General features: G+C 39.0%; 2 protein-coding genes across 4 annotated transcripts in view; both read right to left on the reverse strand.

Annotated features, from left to right (window-relative positions):
• Positions 1–1,918: 1,918 nt before the first annotated feature.
• On the reverse strand, positions 1,919–4,338 carry arl6 (ARF like GTPase 6). Its single transcript, XM_072464543.1, has 8 exons — positions 4,157–4,338; positions 3,378–3,519; positions 3,224–3,285; positions 3,076–3,144; positions 2,921–3,015; positions 2,717–2,846; positions 2,351–2,406; positions 1,919–2,080 (listed from the first exon to the last, which is right to left on the reverse strand). Exons 2-8 carry the CDS (start codon positions 3,495–3,497, stop codon positions 2,055–2,057), a joined length of 558 nt encoding a protein of 185 aa, XP_072320644.1. The 5' UTR covers positions 3,498–3,519; positions 4,157–4,338; the 3' UTR covers positions 1,919–2,054.
• A 440-nt stretch (positions 4,339–4,778) lies between these two features.
• LOC140380657 (ephrin type-A receptor 6-like) overlaps positions 4,779–23,508 on the reverse strand; it is a 62,606-nt gene continuing 43,876 nt past the window's right edge. For 2 of the 3 annotated variants that reach the window (XM_072464542.1, XM_072464540.1), the window contains 12 exons: positions 19,872–19,996; positions 19,045–19,207; positions 17,465–17,570; positions 15,309–15,379; positions 8,871–8,996; positions 8,060–8,245; positions 7,681–7,742; positions 7,363–7,572; positions 7,106–7,255; positions 6,580–6,773; positions 6,068–6,217; positions 4,779–5,508 (listed from right to left, as the gene is read on the reverse strand). In XM_072464542.1, coding sequence (XP_072320643.1) covers positions 5,394–5,508; positions 6,068–6,217; positions 6,580–6,773; positions 7,106–7,255; positions 7,363–7,572; positions 7,681–7,742; positions 8,060–8,245; positions 8,871–8,996; positions 15,309–15,379; positions 17,465–17,570; positions 19,045–19,207; positions 19,872–19,996 — 1,658 coding nt within the window. In that variant the 3' untranslated portion in view covers positions 4,779–5,393. Of the gene's footprint in view, positions 5,509–6,067; positions 6,218–6,579; positions 6,774–7,105; positions 7,256–7,362; positions 7,573–7,680; positions 7,743–8,059; positions 8,246–8,865; positions 8,997–15,308; positions 15,380–17,464; positions 17,571–19,044; positions 19,208–19,871; positions 19,997–23,508 lie in introns of all 3 variants that reach the window. The other variant, XM_072464541.1, reaches the window with a different exon arrangement.

Genomic DNA, 23,508 nt, shown 5'->3' on the forward strand with positions numbered 1-23,508 from the left:
ATAGCAATATGATTAGCGATTGAATGGGCTGAATCTACTTTGCAGTGGCACAAAATTGTGGTAGCCTTTGACAGCCTCTGCATTGCAAAGCATTAAATCTGGAAAATCTGATTGCAGTCAGGATATTCTATATAGTATCTTACGGTTTGATATTCTCACTGTCCAGGACAGGTGTGAAGGTCTTTCTTCATTTGGGTTCCTGCCCAAGTCTGGGTGGATAGCAAAGAAAGGCTAGAAATTCTCCAAAACTGCCATAAATTGATGTGATAGTTGAAATAAGTAAATCTGAAGTCAACCCTATTATTAAGAGTCATGTATGTATGTATGTATGAGACTATTGGAATCTTTGTGATACTTGACGGCATCTGTATCGGATAAAACGCAGTGTTGGTTCATACAGGTCCATGGGCAGAAACACAGAGGGAGAGAGCCTTTACTCACGTGAGAATAGGCCATGCTGGACTCAATAGGTCACTGAATAGGACAGACAAACATCCTAAACATCCTAAACCAGTTTAAGTCATCACTGTAAAGAACCAGAAACTGTTGAGCTTGTGCTGATTCACAGCACAGCATATGAAAGAAAATAATAAACAGGAATTAAATCTGTCAAATCTTCTTAGAATCCAGCCCCAAGAATCATAGAAGGCTATAGTTGTTTACTTACACAGGATTAATTGGAATATTAAAGCATTAAGAGAATCTTTGTAGTCTTACACTACAACCTCTTTTAACATTATGGTTTCTGTTGATCTGTCCACACTCAATTCATATGTGGCGGTAAATGCACCTTTTCGGCTCCCAACCGCCATTAAAAGTAACAAAACAACTCTCTTGTTCTCTCCATTTTCTTTTCTTTTTTTACGTTATAGCGTAAAACACGTATTTTGAAGATGTACAACTACAATAGGTGGCGGTAAATAAACCTTTTCAGTTGGCTGCGGTCCGCCATTGAAAGTAAGACAACAGCTTCAAATTGAAACTGCTGGAACCAATATTAATCAAATTCCAGATTCTATTACTGATTTTTATTTTTATTTTTTACACACAGTAAAACATACGGAAGCTAAACCAATTCACAGATTTATGAGTGGCATTGGTGTTTATATATAACTAAGTTAATTGTGCAGAGCAAAAGGATTGATGTCTAATGAGCAGCTGTTGCTGGCAGAGTTCAAGACGCTCCTCTGAGGAGGTAAGAGGGAGCTGCATGTTTCCAACTAGAATAAACAAATCAAAGGATATTACTTTAAATGCTTCACAAAAACACAAAACAGCTATTTGATTTTGCCATTTGTCTTTAATTACAACTGTAACAAAAAAACAAAACAGTTCTATCTTGTCACTGGTTGGAAAATGTTATATTAAAGCTAAAGTGAAATGGTTACATTCAAGACTTATCCAGCTAATTATGGATTTGTTTTAAAATTACTTGTGATTCATTTACATTTAATCTACAATAGCCCCCTCTGTAGACAAATCTGTAGTAAAATAAAGCCGAGATAAAACTACTTAAAATAACTTAATATACACTCATAATTATTTTGTTAATCATAATTAATCATCAGAGTAAATTCTTAATACTATTTACAGCTTATCAAAATACATTGACTATTAGAACATGTCTTTCTTCAGTTTCTAACAGCAATTTAAGCAACATTTAAAAAGGTCTTATCACATGCTCAAAGACCTGATGAAAACAGGCAACTGGCACAATATTCATAATTATTGTCAGTAGATATAAAAGGATTGTATATTTTATGTCAAAATGTCATGTCAACTGATAGAAATCATGATATATTGTAGATATTGCAGACGAGGTGAGTTAAGGACAGAACTGGATTTGACAAAGTAAGTTAAAACATGTACAAATTTTACTCTAATTGTATATGTTTCAAAAGAATTGCCTACTTTTAAATCCCTCTGGATAACATATTTATTTAACAAAAATCAAAACAAACTCATTTGATTTCAGTTTGATACAGTTGTCATTTGGTGTACGTCAAATAATCTTTTGTTCATCATTCAGCTCGACACTCTTGCTCTTCATGACCTCACGTTCTCAGTGTTTTGATTTGATCTTAAGAAAAAGATTTACAAACTTTAAGCACTATCAAAACAGGGCATTAAGGTTACACAATTTATATTCACGCATTTTCACATGTCTACATTTTCACTACTGGTAATCACAGTTTAATACAGAAATGTACTCCATATAGTCTAAGATACAGATTTACAATACTTACTGAACAATTTGTTCTATCGTGTGAGAGTGTGAAAAAACATGCAACATGCAAGTTAATGCATAAATATACAAGACGCAAATACCCATCTTGAAGTTTGCTCGTACCTTGAAGCCAGTCGACGCCCTCCTGTAGACCTTCACCTTTCAACGCATTGGTGGCGCTGAAACATAAAAGTTCCAACATGTTTCTTTTGATGAAATCATATTTTCTATGCACTGCATTTCCATCAATATATAAGGAAAAGAAAAGACATTTGTGACATGTCAGCACAAAAAGGGCAGAAAACATTAACGATCTCATTGTTACAGTAGTAGACAGTAGAGTTACTCTGAAACCATTGCACTAAACTGTGCCTCTTTCTCTATAAACCTTTAGGATTAAATAAGACAAAAAAGCTAATTACTATGCTATAGCATACATTATGAATAATTAACACTTTTGATTTTCAAGTAATAGAATCCTGTTGTCACCAGATATGCCACGGTTTATCTTTGATGTTTTCCAGACAGAGCAGTTGTGAGACTTTAACTGAAGAAAGTGAATCCCGAACATCCATCTTGTTGGCAAAAAACAGAATTGGGATCCGCCTGTGTTTGACATCTACACAAAAGGACATACTATAAGTATTTATATATGTTCTCAAAAACCTTTACTCTAGCTTTGAGTTAGTTTACCTGGGTGATTGAGTAGTGTGTCAAGTTCCTCTTTTGCCACAACCATCCTCAGCTTGTCTGCACTATCAATGACAAATATTATAGCCTGGCCCTCCCTGCAAAGTAAACAATATTACACATTTTGTCGAAACAATTCTTAATAATTAAAGGCTTACTTATAATAGTGCTCCCAAAGGTTTCGGTATCTGCCTTGGCCAGACATATCGAACACAGTGAAGGAAAGACTAGAAAAAGGCCAAAAACACTTGTCAAATAACATGTATTTTTATTTAATACAGAATAGAGTTCTGAAGTCCAATATACCTTGACGTCTTGAATTTTTCAATGCTAAAACCAATTGTAGGAACAATGTCTTGAGTTTGAGCCTTAAAATAATTTAAAATTAAATGAGAGTTAGTGAAAACTCAAATATACAAATATTTTCAATACTTTATGTATTCAGTACAAATGTCTTTACATTTGAGGGTTTCAGTTGGTTGATAATGGTGGTTTTCCCACTGTTGTCCAGACCCAGACAGAGCACATTCACCTCCTTCTTCAGGCCGAGCCATGAGGCCAACTTATCAAACAGCCCCATTGACTCTTCAACACATCCGTCGCTCTCACCTGTTCAAAAAATGTAATGTCAGTGTAATAATGGAAACAACATGATTTTGTGTAAATAATATCAGGGTTATGAGAAGATTGTGCAGGACAACTCTGCCCTGGGCTCAATATAAGGTCTTCCCACTACTGAGCAGTAAGAGACTCTTTAGCACAGGACAGAGCTCTGTAACTGTTAATTGTATTTTAAAATGTTTTTTTCTACAGTGCCGCGTTGTATATCACCCTAGCCACATGATACACGCATGCTTGCCGTATTACATAGTAATAACTTATGATCTTTTTCCTTTATATGTATGTCCAGCTTTATTTATCTCTGCCTACCTTGAGACCTTATAATGCTTCTGTGAGATGCTAACGTTAGCTTGCTAGCTTCGAACCTCCTGTTAATCTCTTTGTCGGTAAAAGGAGCAAACGACAACATGCTTTACAAAGTAATTCTACTATTTGGTATATTTCACAGCACAATTAGCGTTTTTATTATTTGCATATGACGCACCATAATTCATGTTTAACTGTGAAACCGAATGAATGCAAACGAAACATCTCAAACACGTTATGTATTCATCAGTAGTTAGCTAGCGTTAGCACTATTGCTAGTATTAACATCAGGTCCATCCAGTGAAATGTTACGTACTTTTACCTTGGATGTATTTCAAATGTTTTCACTTCAAGGTGTGGTCTGCGCTGGGATGAGCTTGTTTCATTTAGGGATCTGACTCAGAGCATCGTTTCTGTGTTTCATGCTCGCGACTCGCCTCCTTTGGGTTATTTACACCTTGTTGCCGGGGAGACCACCATGTACGTAACGTAATGACGTCATCTGCCTCCTTAGCGCAAACAAGGTCCTGTAGCCAAATTAAGAAAAGTCAATGGTAAGAAAGGAGAAAAAAACAACAACAAAAAAACAACTACAAATCAATGCATATTTGATTTCAATTGTTATTTTTGCTTTTGTATTTATTTTCAATTAAAGCAAGAAAGTCACACCTTTGTTAACAGCAGGCATTATGTGTGTTTCACTGTTTTTTGTTCAATTATTGGTTCCAATTACATCTAACTTTTAAATCCTATTGTATCTCTGTGGCTTTCAGATGTTTGACAAACTCACCTGACACATCTTCATGTCCAGAAAACGTGTGTGTTCTTCAACAGCAGTTAAGAGGGTGTGTGCATCTCAACAAGGTTTATAATTGTGGCTCTTGACAATGAGATAGTAAAAAGCCTTACACTGGTAGAGCTTGAAAGAAAACTATTAAAATAACCTTGTTTTATTAAGGAAATGAATAAAACATACAGCTTTCACAAGACTTTGTACAAGACATACTGCATTATCATGAGGATAAATTTCTATAAAATCTTTTGACATTCAATGGTCTTCAGTTCAAAAACATGATTGTGTTTACCACACTTTCAATCAAAGGAACTGTCTTAGAACAATTCATAATTTTCTCCACTCGTACCACACATCTCCACGTCATATCAGCTCATGAGGTATCTTGACACCTTCGCATCCATCTCAGATTGTCACTTGGAGAGAGAAGACGTATTGGTGAACACTTGAAAAAACTACGGGAAGCAAGTCAGTCCTAAATTCAAGATGCCTTTGCTGAGTTCTTGAGTTTGTCCAGTGCTGACAGAGGTTTGGTTGTTGTGGGCGACTGTATTTCTGAAGATCTGAAGAGGATGCTTGTGTGATTTTAACTAGACGACATCTGGCCCAGCAGCTGACAGCTCCCAAATGAGCGGTGAATGGTATACCTGCTACACCTAACAGTCTGGTGTTTTTGCAATTAATCAAATGGTGATGTGGAATGTCTCTGTTTCACTTTCAGTCCAGTGTGTTCAACAGTTTTTATTGATGATGGGATCAGACTTGAAAGCCGTTCTGCTGGATGTGGTGAAGCTGCAGGCGCAGAGACTGTATGCTACTGATGATTCGTCTTTGGTGACCAATCAAGCAAATGCCGATTCGTCTGATGTCGCTGCGGACAAGGAAAAGATTTAAGGTTTTTATAATGCATGTTTAATATGCCTACATTAGTGCAATTATTTTGTGATATTAATGGACATAATGATTTTAGTAAATAAAAGAACAACATAGTACAATATAAAAGTAACCTTTTAAACTTTAAACATTTGAAATCATGGCTTAATCACAACTAACAAAGTAAGGAATTAACCATTTCTGACAAGGAACAAACCGCTATGCATATGACAAATTAGGCTATAATTTTGGTTAGGGTTAAGGTTAGGTGTGTATCTCTGTAATATTTTTTTGTTGGAGAGGGAACTAAACCCTTTCTGCTCCACATAAAACATGTGCAGACTCAAACCGATAATCCAGGAGCCATCCAAGATGGAACCTCTGGACAACCCAAGGTTACCATTTGACTTCATTATATAAGGAAGTATCCCACCAAATGACGTAACTATTAGTGAAGTTGGAAACCTGTAACATGCAATTATTTATTGCCTTATAATTATGTAGATCTGGCATGAGATTTGAATTAAATGAGTTCTAGTCTTTACTGGGACACTCACTCTATACTCATGGTGGAGATGGAGTCCAGTGTTGTGTAGCCTGCTGCAAGAAAGTTGTTTTTGTACTGGCTCATTTTAATGGAGTCGAGCCAGTCCCCGATGGAGATGAACAGAGGGTAGTCTGGGAGATCCTCTGAGGAGTCAGTGAGGCTGGCAGGACAGACAGAAATGTAAACAGCTCCTGGTGCAGGGAACATAACTTTAAATCACCAGCAGAGAGAGCACTTTATCAGTAATCCAAATCCAAATTTACACATTTAAATATTTACAATTAATATTATTTCAACAGATATTGACAATACACCTGATTATCTTTAAGCCACTTAAAATTGGATATTCATTGGCGCTGCAGCAACTGTGCTTGCTTTTACCTCTTGGCCAGTAATCAGTTGAAAAATGCGGATAGGGTTTTTATTGTTCAATAAATTAATGGATGATTTCATAATGTATATGGTGAAACATTAGTAATACACTGTATCTAATAAGTCTTGTTAATCATCTTTTTTTTTTACCTTTGAGCATCGTTTGCAAGAGTAAGCAGACTCCCAGGGCTAATGATGAGTTTATCAAGGAAGGAGAGGACATCAGTGAAGTTTGGTCGCTGTCCCGCCTCCTTCTGCCAACAGTGCAACATCAGCTGGTGCAGTGTCACTGGGCAGCCCATAGGTGCGGGGAGACGGTAGCCTTCTTCAATGGACAAAATCACCTGTCATTAAGACATTTAGAATCAGAATCAGAATCAGAATCAGAAAAGGTTTATTGCCAACATACGAACTTGTTTTGGTGGTTCTGTGCAACATAAAACAATGAACAATGATAAACCACCCTATATAAGTCAAAAAGAGGAACACTTTAAATCTGCTATGAGATAAAAATAACAATAGGCTTTAAGATGAAAAATAAATAAAATAAAAATAGGTTTACTATGTACACAAATTTACAGTTGAATTTGCATATGTAGTGCAGAAAGTGAACAGTGCAGTGAGTGATTCAATTATTGTGTTTGATATTTATTCTGTAAATGTAAGCAATAATTACATCTTGATTGGACATCTCCCAGTATGGTCTTTCACCATAAGACATCGCTTCCCACATCACAATGCCATAGCTCCACACATCACTAGCAGATGAGAATTTCCCATAAGCAATAGCCTCTGGTGCTGTCCAACGTATTGGTATTTTCCCTCCCTTTAGCAAAAAAATACAAAACATTGAAAACATTACAACCTATTAGATTATTTGTTGTATTTATACATTTGCTGGCAAACTAGATGAGACATCAGAGTAAGACTTACTGTAGCAGTGTAGGCCGCCTCAGAGTCATCCTCTAGAACTCGGGACATGCCAAAATCGGACACTTTACAGACCAGATTCTTGTCGACCAGAATGTTTCGAGCTGCCAGATCCCTATGCACATACCCCATGTCTGAAAGATAGGTCATCCCCAGTGCAATGCCCCGGAGCATTCCCACCAGCTGCATCACAGTGAACTGACCATCGTGGGTCTGAAGCAGAGAGAGAACAAAGTCATGTTACTACTACTGGACTAGTACTACTACTGTTATTACACATTTGTTTTTCCATTAGATGATATTAAGTTAAGAAGTAGTTACCCTCAAGAATGAGTCAAGAGCACCATTTTCCATATATTCCACCACTATCATTACTGGTCTGCCTAAAAATACAATTAAAAAAACAAAAAAGGTAATGACAAGGATATCACAAAAGTACATACGTTTCTAGGGCGACTTTATCGACTAATCATCACCAGTCGACTAGTGTCATTATCTGGACTATATAGATTCTAAAAAAATATTTTTTTATAACAAAGACTGTCATAAAGACATTTAAGAATGTATCAACTCAAATTGTAAAACTTCCTCAACTATACACTTAATTCATAAATATTCTCATAAATATGATATAAATAAATCATGCTGTTACTCTGCAGTAAAGTGCATTTGTTAAGATACATACATTGATCAAACTTACTATTGGTGACAACTCCTTCCAGCCTGATGATATTGGTACAGCTAAATTGTCCCATGATTGACGCTTCTCGCAGAAATTCCCGCCTCTGCTGTTCTGAATATCCACCTTTGAGTGTTTTTATTGCCACGGGGACGTCCATTCGGCCTGGTAAACGCAGGCGCCCGCTGCACACCTCTCCAAACTCACCTGGGAAAAAAGTTTACAAAAAAAATACAAAATCTAATTATCATCTCAATTTAATAACAAAATGTATGAAATGCAAACAATTAAAAAAAAAAAAGTACTTTCTTCAACCACTGTAACAAAAACAAGCTTGACCCCCGGATTGTAAGTGTGTTTAAAACTTGCCTTTTTGAAAATACTTTTATTTTTATCTTTTTATATTCTGTATATCTGAAATGACCCTGTAGATGGAACGTGCATAAGGAATATTTGTATTTATTTGAGTAAAAGTTAGTAGGCGATCTCTGCCAGACTAAAGAACACTGTAATTGCATATTCTGTCCAGTAGATAGCGCCCAAACTACAAGAACCACACATACAGAGGGCACCTTTGAAATCATTCATGGACCAGAAAGCCAAGAAAATCTGTTCAATTTAATAAACCAGTGAACATTACAGCTTTCAAAATGTGCACCGACTCCCCTCTGCTACTATACAATAAATAACATATCAAATTAGCTAGCTTAGACTATAGCTAGATAACAATAAAAATAAAACTTTATGAGGCGTGACTTTTCTCGCGTAAAAGTGGTACTCAGCATGAATACTGGCAGTAAATATACTTTCTCATGCTGTATCTAGACTTTACCTGCTCCAATCACCCTCTCAATGCAGATGTATGAAGGATCGATCTCCTTAGCAAACTCCTCCAAGGCCTGGGTCGGGTCCTCGTACGTGTCAGGATCGACGTAGGTCTTGATCCCAGAAAACGGCACTAGAAAAAAGAGATATATATACGAAAAATAAAACGTTAATTAGTTTGGAGGGAATTGAGATGTTTGGAAAGTCTGAAGAGGATTCATCTGGAGGAAAAGCCTGAGGGAGGATGTTTTCCGCACAGAACCATCAAGAGCACTCATTAAGACCAAGTTCATTATTTGTAATTTAATACTGAAAATGTATCATACTCTCAGACTCATTAAAAAAAAAGAGTAACAATTATTTTATAACGGATGTTTGGAAAGTATGTGAGTATGTACACAGTTTTGACGGAAGTGTACCTTGCACAAAGTATATTATTTTCAGTAGTTTATTAAACGGTAGTTTCAGTGCTGGATTATGATGATGTTTTAAATATGCATTCAACGGAAACTTAAATCTTAAAAGTGAACTCAGTTTTTGATTTAGCTCAAGTTTACTGAACATCAGCTCAAGTATTCACTGCTTGAGAGCTCAGAACATCTCTTTTTTACAACTGCACAAGAGTCAATACCGAGTCAGCCTTCAGCAGCTTTGCTCCCTGTCAATGGAACGAGACTATTTCAATTTATTGGTCATTATTTTGTGCCTTTTGATGATGAATTCAAAGCACTGGTTAAAGACACAATTCCAGTGTTTTTTCTTTGTGTCTTTTTATGTATTTGTGAATTCTATTGATTGTTTCATTGAATGTTTTATTGGCATTTTATCTGGATATCTTGTGTTTGTTAGTTTCATTTGACAGTGTCTTATTAAGTTTCCCCTGAATCAATAAATGATCAAAACAAAAAACAAAGCAACAAAAATGTGAATATATTGAAATAGAGAGAAACAATAACCCAACTTTATTCATTATGATACTGTACTTATGTAATATCATTATGCAAATAATATGTTTTATTGAGCCTTGGTTTTGATTGTTGCATTATCAAAATGCTTCACATATTTCACTGCGTAAAATATAGATTAAAACTCTGAACTGAACTACTGAACTTCTCTTTTTTTTTTTTGCATCTTACTTAGCATTTCATATTTTGACACATAAGCTTGCCAACTTTGCATATGCACTTGATATTTTCACAATTTTTTCCCACCAAGCTAAAAAACTGAGCTGAGAAAATGCCCCAGAGCAGCAGAAGATGAAGACATCGCAAGAAGCACAAACTCAGCCTCTTCCCTCCTCCTCCTCCTCCTTCCTCCTCCTCCCTCCTGATCCCCCTTTTTCCTCCTCCTTCCTCCCGCTCCCCCTTTTCCTCCTCCCCCTCCCTCCTGCTCCCCCTTTTCCTCCTCCTCCTCCTCCTCCTCCTCCCTCCCGCTCCCCCTTTTCCTCCTCCTCCTCCCTCCTGCTCCCCCTTTTCCTCTTCCTCCTCCCTCCCGCTCCCCCTTTTCCTCCTCCTCCTCCCTCCTCCTCCCTCCTGATCCCCCTTTTTCCTCCTCCTCCCTCCCGCTCCCCCTTTTCCTCCTCCTCCTTCTTCCCGCTCCCCCTTTTCCTCCTCCCCCTCCCTCCTGCTCCCCCTTTTCCTCCTCCTCCTCCTCCTCCTCCTCCTCCTCCTCCTCCTCCTCCTCCTCCTCCTCCTCCTCCTCCCTCCCGCTCCCCCTTTTCCTCCTCCTCCTCCTCCCTCCTGATCCCCCTTTTTCCTCCTCCTCCCTCCTGCTCCCCCTTTTCCTCCTCCTCCTCCTCCTCCTCCCTCCTGCTCCCCCTTTTCCTCCTCCTCCTCCCTCCCGCTCCCCCTTTTCCTCCTCCTCCTCCCTCCCGCTCCCCCTTTTTCCTCCTCCTCCTCCCTCCTGCTCCCCCTTTTCCTCCTCCTCCTCCCTCCCGCTCCCACTTTTCCTCCTCCTCCTTCCTCCCGCTCCCACTTTTCCTCCTCCTCCTCCCTCCCGCTCCCCCTTTTCCTCCTCCTCCTCCCTCCCGCTCCCCCTTTTTCCTCCTCCTCCTCCCTCCCGCTCCCACTTTTCCTCCTCCTCCTCCCACCCGCTCTCCCTTTTCCTCCTCCTCCTCCCTCCCGCTCCCACTTTTCCTCCTCCTCCTCCTCCCTCCCACTCCCCCTTTTCCTCCTCCTCCTTCCACCTGCTCCCCCTTTTCCTCCTCCTCCTCCCTCCTGATCCCCCTTTTTCCTCCTCCTCCCTCCTGCTCCCCCTTTTCCTCCTCCTCCTCCTCCCTCCTGCTCCCCCTTTTCCTCCTCCTCCTTCCTCCCGCTCCCCCTTTTCCACCTCCTCCTCCCTCCCGCTCCCCCTTTTTCCTCCTCCTCCTCCCTCCTGCTCCCCCTTCTCCTCCTCCTCCTCCCTCTCACTCCCCCTTTTCCTCCTCCTCCTTCCACCCGCTCTCCCTTTTCCTCCTCCTCCTCCCTCCCACTCCCCCTTTTCCTCCTCCTCCTTCCTCCCGCTCCCCCTTTTCCTCCTCCTCCTTCCACCTGCTCTCCCTTTTCCTCCTCCTCCTCCCTCCCACTCCCCCTTTTCCTCCTCCTCCTTCCGCCCGCTCTCCCTTTTCCTCCTCCTCCTTCCTCCCGCTCCCCCTTTTCCTCCTCCTCCTTCCTCCCGCTCCCCCTTTTCCTCCTTCTCCTTCCTCCCGCTCCCCCTTTTCCTCCTCCTCCTTCCTCCCGCTCCCCCTTTTCCTCCTTCTCCTTCCTCCCGCTCCCCCTTTTCCTCCTCCCTCTCACTTTGAGCGTGGAGATGCTGCTGCAGTAAGCACTGTGCACGATGACTGGCACAAATGATAAGTGAAGCAGCCCCTGGTACAGCTCCAACACATGAACTGGGGACTAAATGTACTTTACGGCAGTGTCAGCGCATATTGTGGGAAAGTTGAAGGCATCGTCCACAATAGATTTCAGTTTTGAACATCTTGGTGAAACTCTGTCTCCTGAGTCTAAACACAGATGTAATAGAGTAGACTTTTTCTTTATTGACAGCTCAGTCTGTTGGTGCGCCCTCTATAGAGCGCGCCCTCTATAGAGCACAACAGAAGGCAACAAAAGTCTGTGGAAAGAATATTCTGACTTCTATAACATGCTAATAACTAAAACATTGCAGTACCTACATTCAAATTCATAAAACAATATAAAAAATACAAGCATAAATGTTAATGTTATGCTTATATTGAAATTAGAATATATTTGGGACAATAAAGGATTATCTTATCTTATTTTGAGAGAAGGGCATTCAGTAAAGAATGTTCAGCAATGATGTAACAGGAAAAACGTAAAGACAACATTTAAGTCTGATGTACAGTATCAAATAGTGTCAAGCGAGTCCAGCAGCAGACGCTGAGGTTTGTCGCTGTTCGCTGCTGAATCGAGCTCAATTCCGTCACATCCAGTAGCAATTTTTTTTTTTTGCTATGATCATTTATTAATTCACGATAAGGTAAGGTTGGGTTTGGCATTAGGAGTCGATAGTTGAGCAATAAACCAAACTGGATGTGGAGCTATGGAGCTCTACTCGACATGGTGCTGCCCGTCAGCAGCAGAACCTTCTCAGTAGTGTAAAACTAAAAACTAAAAGTTTAAAACTAAAAACTAAAATTTTGAACTAAATTTAGATACTAAGGAATAGGCTCGATACTGAATATCAGTTTTAATACTATAATAATAAGAAACACAATTTATTTAGACAATAGAATGTCATTTTTTACACTAAATAATAATACTTTTATTAAGTGAGTATCTAGTTTCAATATTAATATCTGATTTTTGATACTTTTGAGGATCCCAGTATCAAATAACTAAAGGTTTTGAGGCACTATAAATCATGTTGTGCCGAGAAGGTCATCTGACATAACATCAATGTACTAAAATGTTCTACTCTCAGTTGTGTTGCTCCGTCTTGATATTTCACACATAGATTTGTCTCTATCAAGTTCAGTTTGGAAGGATTCTTGGACAAGCTCTGACTTTCTTTATTACACCACAGGGATTTGTTGCTTCCCTTGGAAACAATCCCCGTTTGTACTTACAACGGTGTGCCACAGGGTTCGGTACTCGGTCCAATTCTGTTTACTCTTTATATGCTGCCATTAGGCAACATTATCAGAAAGCATGACATTAACTTCCACTGCTATGCAGATGACACTCAGCTGTATTTATCAATGAAACCTGATCAGAGCGATCAAGTAGACAGACTTAGTACTTGTGTGAAGGAGATAAAAACCTGGATGACACTAAACTACCTGCTTCTTAACCCTGAAAAAAACGAGGTCATTGTGCTTGGCCCTAAGCATCTACGAGACTCTCTATCTGAGCAGATAGCCACACTGGACAATGTCAGTGTAGCCTCCAGTTCTACTGTAAGAAACCTTGGAGTCTTATTTGACCAGGAGCTCTCATTTAAAGCTCATATAAATCAAGCTTGTAAAACAGCCTATTTCCATTTGCGCAACATAGCCAAAATCAGAAGAATCCTGCCTAAAAGTGATGCCGAAAAACTTATCCATGCATTTGTAACGACTAGATTAGACTACTGTAACTCCCTGCTTGCAGCGTGTCCTAAAAGCTCCATAAAAAGCTTTCAACTGGTTCAAAATGCAGCAGCAAGATTACTAACAGGAACTAAAAGAAGAGAGCACATTACGCCGGTGCTGAAGTCTCTTCACTGGCTCCCCGTCGAGTCTAGAATCAAATTCAAAATTCTACTCTTGACCTACAAAGCCATAAATGACATGGCCCCATCCTACCTCAAAGATGCTATAGAACCATATCATCCAAACAGAGCTCTTCGCTCTCAGAATGCTGGCCTTCTGGTGGTGCCAAGAGTCTCTAAAAGTACTGTAGGAGGTAGAGCGTTTAGCTACCAAGCCCCTGTGTTATGGAATCAGCTCCCGACCCATGTTAAATACGCTGACACAGTCTCTTCATCTAAGTCCAGGCTTAAAACGTTCCTCTTCGAAATCGCTTATGGTCAGAGTAGTTAGGAACAGAAACATAAACCCATAGCTTTAGCTATGCTGCCCTAGGAGTAACTATGCTGGGGGAAGTATGACAGCTTGAGCACTATCCTCTTCTTCTTCTGACTACTTATGCTATCAAACAATATTTATTTTTTGATTCCACTTGCAAACTGTTCACCGCCTTCTTTTCTTTCTCTCACTCCTGAGGACCTGTGGACCCAGATGCCCCTCCCCTGGTGAAGTGGTCCCTGCCCTGTGTGGACGGTCCCTCATCTGCCTGAAGAGTGGGTCCAGCTCGCCTCCGACGGTCCCTCATCTGCCTGAAGAGTGGGTCCAGCTCGCCTCCGACGGTCCCTCATCTGCCTGAAGAGTGGGTCCAGCTCGCCTCAGACGGTCCCTCATCTGCCTGAAGAGTGGGTCCAGCTCCAGTCTCCTCGTGTCCGTCTGTCCGTCTGTGAGAGTCGGATCTCTCCTTCACTGGAACTCCTCCAGGTTTCTACGCTTTTTTCCCAAAGAGGTTTTTTTGTAGTTTTTCCTGGCCGAGAAGGAGAGTCTAAGGACAGAGGACCCTGGGACATTGTCCCTCGCCACCACAGACATTGTCTGACTCCATCGCCACCACAGACATTGTTGATTCATTTCTCCCTGTGGCCCTCAGAGGCAACTGTTGTTGTGATTTTGGGCCTTACAAAAATAAATTGATTTGATTTGATTTGACAACTGCACAACTACGGTTCACAAAAGAAGCTTAAAACACTTGAAAGCAGAGCTGCGTAGTAACCGGTTACATCAACATTTAGAACATGTACCATTAAGATTAGTTTCCTGACACCATACGTCTACTTGAGCAATATTTCAAGTATCAGTACTCTTAGTTGAGTAAAAGTTTTGGTTACTCTTCCCACTGTGAATAAATCTACAAAAGCGACAACACTAAACGATTCAAACATTTAGCGTTTCTTACAGCTTATCTTCAGACATGATTTGTTAATTGTTTAATGTTAAATATTGTCTCTGTGCATAGGAAATGTTTTGTCAGTCCGATTACATCATCTAAAAAAAAAAAAAACGAATTGAAAATACAATTTTTGTCTTAACCGTTTCTAAAGTAATTGTTTCTCCCAAGGCTTTTTTCCTTCTACTTGATAAATTAGTTATGGCTACTTCAACCACGTCTTCTCTAAAGTTAAGGGCAGTGTGAACTAAACGGTGAAAGCAGATACCAATTAGAAGTTTTCACAAATGAACACTCACGACTTTATCAAACTGGTTAGAAGCATGAGTGCCTGCACAGTGCACACCCTCAGATAACTGTACAACTGTAATTAGATCATTTGCCAAAGGGTGTGAGAAAGATGCTCCTCAGTAACTGGTCTAGTCCCTCCAAAACTTCAATCGCCATCATAAGTACGTGAAGAGAATTGAGACTAGGGAGGAGTTGTTTACCATGTCCGCTGTGGTAACGTGTCCTTCGCTTCTCCTCTGACTTCATCCTGGCTTTGATATAGCCCTGACACCTGTAGAATACCCCACAAGAGAGAACTTTATCAGTCCAAGTCCTGACAATGCACAACATACTAATAAACAGTAATATCATTTGTATGGGCAACTGCGTATAAACTACCCCTGGGAGGGCTAGAAAGGGATAGTGGTAATATAGTGTACAGTACAAGTTTTAAGTACACTTGACAGCTTAGACTACTATTCTTACTCAAATGTACTTCACACAAATTGGAATTAAAGATTTGAATTGGATGAGTCGATTCAAATTCAATCTTAAAAGTGCTGTGCCTGATATCGAAACATGAATGAAGAACATATTTTAGAACTGTTAACCCTGCCCACTTTGGGAGGGGTCCGTCACCTTCTCGTCTTCATGGAGATGTTTGTGCTGTGCTCATCTCGCATGCATGTATTTAGTTGCAGGTATTGCTCAAAATTACCTCAAAGTCGGTTCTCCACAGATCTGGAATCTCATTTATAAAACGGTACGTGGAATTCTTACTAAGAGTGTGCGTATGTACAGACAAAACAGCACAGATCACCTTCTGCCTCATCTCTTACAGCTCCGATGCATAAAGTTCACAATCTTTGGACCAAACCACTCATTTTAGGTAAAGTTGTCTTTTTATATAATTCCCAATGTGGAAAGTGACGTATGTAGCATTTTATTTGACGTATTCATGCTTTATAAATGAGACCCCGTTTAGGTAGTGCTGCATGTTTCCTTAAAAACACATTATATTTTCCTGGGATTTGGAAATCATACTTCACTTCAATTATTCATAAAGATTGAGTTGTTCCACAAATGTGAAGTTTGGGTTTTGTCTCTTTGCACTTTTTCAGTTCCATGTACTGCTTTATAAATGAGACCTCGGACTGATATCAATCTGTATAAAAATACAGAGATGTCATTCTGGATTTTCCAAATGTTTTATGCAATACTGTGGAACGTTTGAAGCAAAGCAACAACCCTCCACAGCAGGTAACGGACCCTCCACCAGAGAAGTGGCATTTACATTTTCAAAGCTCTTCAAATTTCTGTGAAAACTGTAAATGAGTCAACTCAATTCAAGTAAACAAATATGAGCGCATAGACTTTCTTTACAGTTCTATCCTCATGTGCCCTATTCTTTCATGCAATGTGAGGGCACTGACTGTCCCTTTGGCATTGTGGGAAATTACATGTGTGAAATATTAACATCTATAAAAGTTTTGCCTCACTTTGACGTTTGAGAACTGGTGCAACACATTTGTTGTACCTCTCTGAATTATACAAAACCTTTATTGCATATCCACGGCAGTATATTTGATTTGAGAATAGGGACAAAGCAGCTTCAAGCTCTTTTCCTACGCCTCTGACAGTAAGTACAAACATTTCACAAACAGAAATATTCATTTATTTTGAAGTACATTCATCATTTTATCCAAAGTTGCATTGTATACTTCTGATGTTTTAGAACGATTGTGTTCCCGTAATATACATCAGCAGATTCAAAGCCATTTTTCATAGTTTACCAATAATTGCGACTAATATAAAACCCTGTGAACCAAAGGGAACAAATCTGCTCTAACCTGCGGAAGTTAATGGGATGAAGCAAAGTGCTGGTACATGCATTACATGTCGAGTAATTAGCCAGAAAATGTGTGCAGCCGCTTGGAAAATAAGAGTGTCCGCGTGATGGCAAAGGAAGTCCATTAATAGACTTCTGCAGGACGGATCATAATAGAGAATATGAGAAGAGACAGAAGTGTGTTGTTTGTGGCTGCACAGGGCCCTCCATTATGACCCAAACGTGTAATAAAATCTATTGTAATTTAGGTAACGTAGTGGTGTATTTTTGTGCCTCAGTTAACTCAGTTTTCTTGCAGTGATTCGTGGAAATCTGCAAATAGTATTCTGATGAAAATGACCAAGATTCATAGCATATTCACTTCAATTCAATGAAATACGTGTTTATTTAAAGAGAAAATAAGCCAGTTTATAATATTAATATTCCTATAAGTTATCTGTTCTTTTCCTCTGTATCTACCTGCGTTGTATCAATGACATTTCCCCATGTGTGGACAATAAAGGATTATCTTATCTTTTCTTATCTTACCGTCCAGTGATGAGGAGGAAGAGGGTGAGAATGACCAGAAGTGAGAAGCCCCCGACTGACGCAGTGACCACCACCAAAACCTGGCCCTGGTCTGCAACATCAGGATCTGTGGACAACACACTATAATCATCTGCACACAGGAACCAAAATGCAAACTCCAGTGTTTTAGATTCAAGTCAGTTCATGGTAGAGGCCCTGAGGAACTGCTGAGGGGCATTTAAGAGATGGAGCTGTAACTTTTACTACAGTCATTCTGTCATTCATAGACTTTAATTAGGAAAAGTATTTCTGTCGATAAAATGTGCCGTGTAACTCCAGGCCAAGAAAAAACACAATATAAGTTTTGTAAATGATTAAGTAATTACAACAGCAACAAAAACAAGTTAGTAAGCGCATTATGTAGGGGAAACTTTAAGATTACATTTACATTTCTACCTTGTTCTTTTTGTCGGACACCATTCCTTTTCAACAAGTTACCTATAAATAATTATGTTAAATGCACTCCCTCCCCCCATCCCTTATCTGCCACAAACCTGAAAAGTTACACTCTTATCGAATACACAACTAGAAACTATTTTGTTGACTACTTGGATATTTCGGAATAGCAGCACGTTGAACTAAAGATTCAGAGTCTTTCTTGCGCTCCACGTGGCACTGCATGAGCATGTAAAGGTGTACATCCAGATTTATCATTTGAAGCGTGGCTTTTCTGGCGTCTGCTTCCTCCAGGTCTGGACTCAGCGGAGCATTATGAGTGCGGGGCATAAAGGACAATAATAAACACAGCCTGAAAAGGGAACCTACAGCGCTTATCCACATAAAAAAATAAATAGCTCACGGCTGAAGAAGCACCAATGAGTTTTACAGAGCCATGCTGAACAATCCCCGTAAAGTGTCTCCAAGGTTTTTATAGAGCCGTTGATCAACGCCGATGACTCAACCACCTCTGGCTTTTCTGCCCTGTAAAACCTTCACCTTGAATTTCACCAAACATCTATTTCATCCAAAATAAGAATGAGAGTGACAGTATTGCTTGGCTTTATGACTTGACTTTTTCCCTGGTTTAACATTTGGACATCTCCTTAAAACTATTTCACCCTGGAGAGACAAAGAGACCACGAGAATGGACTGTTTAGCAAGCTTTATTCAAGAGTTATTTGGCGCTCAGACCCCGGCGGAAGACGTTGTAATCATGGGCACTCCATGATCTATTTGTATTAGATGTCTCCCCCCGGAGCCTGGAGACTGGTGGTGGTAGATGTGAAGAGAAGGTAGAGGATGAGGGGAAGGAGGGTAAAAGGACAGGGGGCGTTTGTAGCATGGCCCCCGCTTCCATGGTGGCCTTGACGTAGATGGGTGGAGTTAGGTCTTCCAGGCTGAATTTACGCAGGCTTCATTAGAGACTCACTTTTACATGACTTATATATATACCATGTAGTATCAAAGACGGGGCGGACACATTAGAGAAGGGGGTGTACAAATGAGATTTCTTTTAATAGTCTAAATACTCTTTCAAATACTCTCTCAATTTCAATACTGACTTCCATTATTCAATTAAATGACAAACCCCTCTGCTCTACCTTCAGCAGCAGTAGAAAACTCAAAGTTGGGGCTGTATGCAGTGAATCCGGCTGTGGTCCGTGTGCGCACATGGAACACGTAGACTGTGGAGGGTCTGAGGCCTGTCACCACCACACTGGGCGTCCGAGTGCGGGTTGACGAGTAACTCAACTGCTCCTGCTCCTGCAGAGACAAGCAGCAATGGAAATATGACCATTAATAAAGCACAGTGTTTGAACAAAGTACTTCATTTTATCCAATTAGCTAACACAGCAGATGGTGAGCAAAGCATAATTAGAAATGAAATATGAATGCTCTGCACTAACAATGCATATTGTTCTGGGAGCCAGTGTTACTGTGTAAAACTGAATATTTGTCCCCATTAGTAAAACCATAACCATTTATTGTAACTGATGCATGAAAAAGCAAAAGATCCCCTAGTATGTGTGTTAAGAAGGGCATGAACCACTCAGGACAATTTAAAATGAGAGTCTCTTATTATATTCTTTTAATCGAGGAATCTGACACAATTAGTTTAGGTTAATCTTAATATGCATTTATAACACTGATAATCCAACTCACAGAACTTTTACATATATTATCTACACATTTAGCCACATTTGAATCATTATTCCAAAATAAATTTAAACAAAATCTTGACTGACCAACTTAAATTATGACATATGCAGTTCCCCCAAAAGAATGTTAAGATTATTTATGACAAAACTGAAAAAGGACAGCATTAAAATCAGGGAGCAAGTTCCAGGAAAACTTTGTTGTTTTAAAGTGTGTTTTAAATAAAGTTTCTATTGCAGTTATTATATAGAGAGTTATACAAAGGTTTTACCCTTTCATAGTACTTGATTTCATAATCCACTATGTCTGCTGGAGGCTGTTCCACCTGCTCCCAGGAGAGGGCGATGCTGCTGTCAGTGGCCCAGTCCTTCCTGACCACCCCCACCAGCGCTGGACCTGCATTCACACACACTGTTAGTGACACTTTCATTCTGACGGAGCATCAAATAACACAGGGGAGAAAGAGAGTGGGAAGAGAAATTAAGAAAAATGGCTGACAACTGGAACACGCAGTCACCTGTCCTGGCCCTGGAGGTACGGGGAGATGAGCGATTACAGTCATTTACTGCTCCAGCCACTGAGCCACATTCTTTATCTGTGTGCTTTGAAGGAAACTTGAGAAATAATAAAGTTTCAAGCAATATTTTCCACAAAGCCACAGGGAGGCCTCTGATACTATATACATATCCCCACCAGACACGATTTTAATCTTACACAAAGGTTTAAGCAGAAACAAGTAACAATATTGTTTTCTCTTTGGACTTTTGACACATCAAATAATATACGGCTGCTTTTCCAGGAAGATGATATAATGAAATCATCAGACCATGTGACAATAGGACAATTTGGAGACTCTATAGTCATAATGATGCCTGTGTAACATCATCTGTAACATCTGTAACATTTTGGACCTTGAAATCGCTATATTGATCTAAATCACCTTTATAAAAGAGAATGTACAGTATGTATGTATGTATGTATGTACGTACAGTATGTATGTATGTATGTACATACAGTATGTATGTATGTATGTATGTACGTACAGTATGTATGTATGTATGTATGTATGTACATACAGTATGTATGTATGTATGTATGTATGTATGTACGTACAGTATGTATGTATGTATGTATGTATGTATGTATATACAGTATGTATGTATGTATGTATGTATGTACAGTATGTACAGTATGTATGTATGTATGTATGTATGTATGTATGTATGTACAGTATGTATGTATGTATGTATGTACGTACAGTATGTATGTATGTATGTATATACAGTATGTATGTATGTATGTATGTACATACAGTATGTATGTATGTATGTATATACAGTATGTATGTATGTATGTATGTATGTACAGTATGTACAGTATGTATGTATGTATGTATGTATGTATGTACAGTATGTATGTATGTACAGTATGTATGTATGTATGTATGTATGTACAGTATGTACAGTATGTATGTATGTATGTATGTATGTATGTATGTATGTACAGTATGTATGTATGTACGTACAGTATGTATGTATGTATGTATGTATGTACGTACAGTATGTATGTACAGTATGTATGTATGTATGTATGTATGTACGTACAGTATGTATGTACGTACAGTATGTATGTATGTATGTATGTATGTATGTATATACAGTATGTATGTATGTATGTATGTATGTATGTATGTATGTACAGTATGTACAGTATGTATGTATGTATGTACAGTATGTATGTATGTATGTATGTATGTATGTATATACAGTATGTATGTATGTATGTATGTATGTATGTACAGTATGTACAGTATGTATGTATGTATGTACAGTATGTATGTATGTATGTATGTATGTATGTACGTACAGTATGTATGTATGTATGTATGTATGTACGTACGTACAGTATGTATGTACGTACAGTATGTATGTATGTATGTATGTATGTATGTATGTACGTACAGTATGTATGTATGTATGTATGTATGTATGTATGTATGTACAGTATGTATGTATGTATGTATGTACGTACAGTATGTATGTACGTACAGTATGTATGTATGTATGTATGTATGTATGTATGTTGAATCAATTTAACGGTTTGAATCTTAATATTTAAATGTGATGTGATCCCCATATTGCCCCCAACTAACATGCAGCATACACTTATTTACACATTGTTTAGCTTTTACACCATGGCGAAACTAAATTAAATAGGCAACAAATAATTTAATATTTTCCAACGCGGCCTGATTACACACTTGACCATTTCTATTATGACTGCAAATGTGAAAAATATTTTATACATATCTACAAAGCGAGCTAAAATCTCCCCTCAGACATTCAAAAATCTACTATTAATTATTCATGAATGCCTCACATGAACGGAATATTATTTGGAAAACTAATACAGCTCGTTCCTCTGTTGTGGGGTGAGCTGTTAGAGAGAACATTGAGTGAATACAAATTTTGTCCTGGATTCATGTTTAAAAGTGTCTCTTCTTTCAAAGCACAACACACATAGCGGAGACTTCAGGCTTGTTCAAGTACAGTTAACAAGGGCATCATTACACATTTGAAAGTTTGAAAGTTTTATAGCAGAGACACATTTTAAAACTAAATAGAAGAACCTTGTAGATATCAACTAAGGAATCCTACTTGGAACTTTCATTTTGTCCTTTGACTAAGCCCTTGTGGATGGAGTTTTTATTGGGCCAGCAGGGATGTGAGCCTAAAACTCGAGACTGCTTTGAGCTGAACATTCCTGACTAAATGATTGTGTTGGCTGTACACAAACGCTTAATACACTCCTTAAAAGTTGATCATCTTTTTAATCCAAGTATCCATACCACAACTGAAAATCACAATTTGAATGGTTGAAAACTGCAATCATTTGACATAATTTCCTGTATGAACAACAAACAACAAAATAGCCCCACAGATTAGACCTCCACAAACCTGTCGTGAAAAGCAAGCGGTAACTATAATAAAAGCAAATCTAAAGGCAATTGCAACGCTGGGCTACAATAACCAAAATCACAGGAACATATTCTGACAAAATTGTTCTGCCCTAGTCAAAACTAATTGGTTTGTTGCTATGAAAAATAGGAGCGCTAACCATATAGATACTTTTAATGAGGCAAACACGAAATCACTTTTAATGTTTGTGAGTGTGTGAGAGTGTGTTACGTTTGTGATCTATAAAAAGATGATTTTATATAGAAATGAGCAGCCCGGTCCATCTGGGCTTTCAGAGATGAGGATGATGGCAATTATACTCAAAGAAATGAGAAATTTGAAAGTTTGAGGAAGTTTGTGTTCCGCTGTGGTGGAAAGTAATAAAGTATTAAAGTACTGTATAAGCCAGCTCCAACTTGAGTTGCTTACGTTGCAGTTAGTTGACGCGGTAGCTCGCTGTTTTGTGTGATCCAAGAAAGTTCACTGAGGCAGTTCCAAGTTTATGGCATTCTTTATTAATTGCAAAGTATTAAAATAATTGGTCCTTTCGTATCAATAATAAAATCCATTTAAGTCTCGCGCAGCGATAAAGGCCGTCGCCTACATCACCCCTCCTCCACAAATAGAACCAATTTTATAGTTCTTGATTCAACATTTCACAACTACACGGTCGTGAAAAGTGATGTCCTCTTTGGCTTTTATGTTCAGTGTGATGTGGAGAGTGTGCAAAACCTCAACTGTTTATGTCAAAGTAATTTTTTTCATCCCATTCAAAATGCTTGTCAACCAAAATGCAGGTTAGGTTGTTAGGTTGCCACGGTAACATGCTTGCAGACAAAAAGAAAACGACGTTGGCTTTTTTTCAGAATGGCAAGAAGGGTGTGCTAGATTTTATTAGTGTCAAAAGAATAGTGTCTAAACCAGACTTGGAGACTTATCCATGTCTCTCCA

Source organism: Eucyclogobius newberryi, unplaced genomic scaffold, assembly GCF_026437365.1.
Source record: "Eucyclogobius newberryi isolate DKJ021-1_F unplaced genomic scaffold, fEucNew1.0.hap1 SCAF_5, whole genome shotgun sequence".
Taxonomy (NCBI): Eukaryota; Metazoa; Chordata; class Actinopteri; order Gobiiformes; family Gobiidae; genus Eucyclogobius; species Eucyclogobius newberryi.